This window comes from Mastomys coucha, unplaced genomic scaffold (genome assembly GCF_008632895.1).
Source record: "Mastomys coucha isolate ucsf_1 unplaced genomic scaffold, UCSF_Mcou_1 pScaffold12, whole genome shotgun sequence".
NCBI classification, from domain to species: domain Eukaryota; kingdom Metazoa; phylum Chordata; class Mammalia; order Rodentia; family Muridae; genus Mastomys; species Mastomys coucha.
In genome coordinates, this window is record NW_022196894.1 from 60,265,012 (window position 1) to 60,267,739 (window position 2,728).

General features: G+C 41.8%; 1 protein-coding gene across 2 annotated transcripts in view; it reads left to right on the forward strand.

Moving 5' to 3' along the window:
* Positions 1 to 2,728, forward strand: part of Pros1 (protein S) — a 69,110-nt gene that overhangs the window by 37,129 nt on the left and 29,253 nt on the right. The window contains exons 5-6 of one of the 2 annotated variants that reach the window (XM_031364206.1): positions 1,818 to 1,940; positions 2,044 to 2,175. In XM_031364206.1, coding sequence (XP_031220066.1) covers positions 1,818 to 1,940; positions 2,044 to 2,175 — 255 coding nt within the window. The remainder of the gene's footprint in view (positions 1 to 1,817; positions 1,941 to 2,043; positions 2,176 to 2,728) is intronic. The other variant, XM_031364207.1, reaches the window with a different exon arrangement.

Below are 2,728 nucleotides of genomic sequence, written 5' to 3' on the forward strand. Positions count from 1 at the left end.
GAAGTCTGGTGTAATTCTGATAGGCCTGCCTTTATATGTTACTTGACCTTTTTCTCTTACTGCTTTTCGTATTCTTTCTTTGTTTTGTGCATTTGGTACTTTGACTATTATGTGATGGGAGGAATTTTTTTTCTGGTCCAATAGGTTTGGAGTTCTGTAGGCTTCTTGTATGATCATGGGCATCTCTTTCTCTAGGTTAGGGAAGTTTTCTTCTATAATTTTGTTGAAGATATTTACTGGCCCTTTAAGTTGGAGGTCTTCACTCTCTTCTATACCTATTATCCTTAGATTTGGTCTTCTCATTGTGTCCTGGATTTCCTGGATGTTTTGGGTTAGGGTCTTTTTGTTTTTTGCATTTTCTTTGACTGTTCTCTCAATATTGTCTATGTTATCTTCTGCCCCTGAGATTCTCTCTTCTATCTCTTGTATTCTGTTGGTGATGGTTGCATCTATGTTTCCTGACTTCTTACCTACGGTTTCTAATTCCAGAGTTGTCTCTTTTTGTGATTTCTTTATTGTTTCGACTTCCATTTTTAGGTCCTGGATGGTTTTACTCAATTCCTTCACCTGTTTGTTTGTGTTTTCCTGCAATTCCTTAAGGGATTTTTGAGTTTGCTCTTTAAGTGCTTCTACTTGTTTACTTATGATCTCCTGTTATTCTTTATGGGATTTTTTTGTTTCCTCTTTAAGGGCTTGTACCTCTTTACCTGTATTCTCCTGTATTTCTTTAAGGGAGTTATTCATGTCCTTCTTAAGTTCCTCTATCAGCATTGTGAGATATGATTTAAGATCCAATTCTTGCTTTTCCGGTGTTTTGGGATATCCACGACTTGCTGCAGTGGGAGTACTAGGTTTTGTTTAAGCCAAGTAGTCTTGGTTTCTGTTGGTAGGATTCTTGCATTTGCCTTTCGCCATCTTTTGCTTTTTGGTGTTAGATGTTCTTAGTGTCTCAGGCTAGAGCTTTTCCTGTCCCTGCTGCCCTGCAAGTCCCCTGCGACTCGTGGGGCCTGTTCCTCCAAGCTGGCTGCTCCCGTTGTAGGAACTCGCCAGAGAGGAAATGGAGGCTCTAGCCTGAGTCTCTGGCTTAAGGTGTTCCCTGGAGGTAGGCCCTCCACTTGCAGGGAAGGGGCAGAGAAGGACACTGATCCTCCTCTGTCACTGGGAAGCTGAGAGCATCCTGTCCCTGCAGCCCTGCGGCTCCCTTGGGAGTAGTGGGGCCTGTTCCTCCGGGCTGGCTGCTCAGGTCTCAGAAACTCACCTGAGAGAAAATGGAGGATCTCGCCCGGGTCTCTTCATTTCTTTTGTATTTAAATTTCTTCCTTTCTTCCTTTCTTCCTTCCTTCCTTCCTTTCTTTCTTTCTTTCTTTCTTTCTTTCTTTCTTTCTTTCTTTCTTTCTTTCTTTCTTCCTCTCTCTCTCTCTTTCTTTCTATTTCTTTCTTCCTTTCTTTCTTTTTGAGATAGTGTCTTATGTAGCCTAGGCTGGCCTTGAACTGGCTGTACAGCCAAAGATGACCTTCAACTCATGATCTCTCTCCTCACCTCCTGAGAGCTGGGACACAGGCATGAGCCCACCCCATCAAGTATAGGCACTGATTGATAGCAAACCTACTAATTGGCACATGCTAGACAATAACTCTACCAACTGAGCTACACATCCAGGCTACACTCCATTTTTAATGAGCAAGCACTGTTTGAAAGAATGCGGAAGAATCCATTGTACCCCTATTTACTGTAGGCATGCAATTGTAGGTTTCCAAGTCTGGTATTCGCTTTCCTTCCCTGATGGACAAATTCAATAGCTGTCTGTTTCCCTTAGCCATCCCAGACCAGTGTGACCCTATGCCATGCAATGAAGATGGGTATCTGAGTTGCAAAGATGGCCAAGCTGCTTTCGCGTGCATCTGTAAACCAGGCTGGCGAGGAGACAGGTGTCAGTATGGTATGTATAAAAAATCCACACCCCTTGGCTCTCCAGGGATTGTTGCTTGAGAAATTATCTGCATGTGATATTTCTTTGAAAATCATTTACTTTTCCATTGTAGATGTAAATGAATGTAAAGACCTCTCAAATGTCAATGGAGGCTGCAGCCAGATTTGTGACAACACTCCAGGAAGTTACCACTGCTCCTGTAAAAGTGGCTTTGCTATGCTTGCAAATAAGAAAGACTGCAAAGGTCAGAGCCCAGAAACCGAATACAAATGTATTCGCTGTATGAGGCTAGTAGAGGAATTTCCTTGGGAAAGTTCTGCGGAAACTGGTCAGAAAGTACTTACACTAAATGTGGCTCTATGCCCAGGAGGAGCCTTGTGATACTGTGCGATTCCGTCTTACGCTGTGATACCAATGTCAAGAGTATTTCATGTTCTTCTTGTGTGTGCATACGCCCAAGTGCATATCTCAAGGCTTCATTTAGTAACAAATAAAGGCAATTTCAGCCCGTCCTAGGAGGAGAAGCTCCGGTGCTGCCGACTTTGCAAAGCCATTGCTTTGTATTCAGAACCAGCTACTATCCTCCTATTGTTCCATAAGAGGAACAGCAGTTATACAAAGAAATCTGCAGCTCTTAATAACCTCATTATTACATCTTATCTTTGCTTTTCAGATATATCTTTCTGATTTCCAAAATAAATCCATTATTTTGCACTGTATTTACAGTCATAGTTATGAGAAAGATGGAGAGTTGATTTTGTTTCTTTTTTTTTTTATTAGAAATTTTCTTTCTTTCT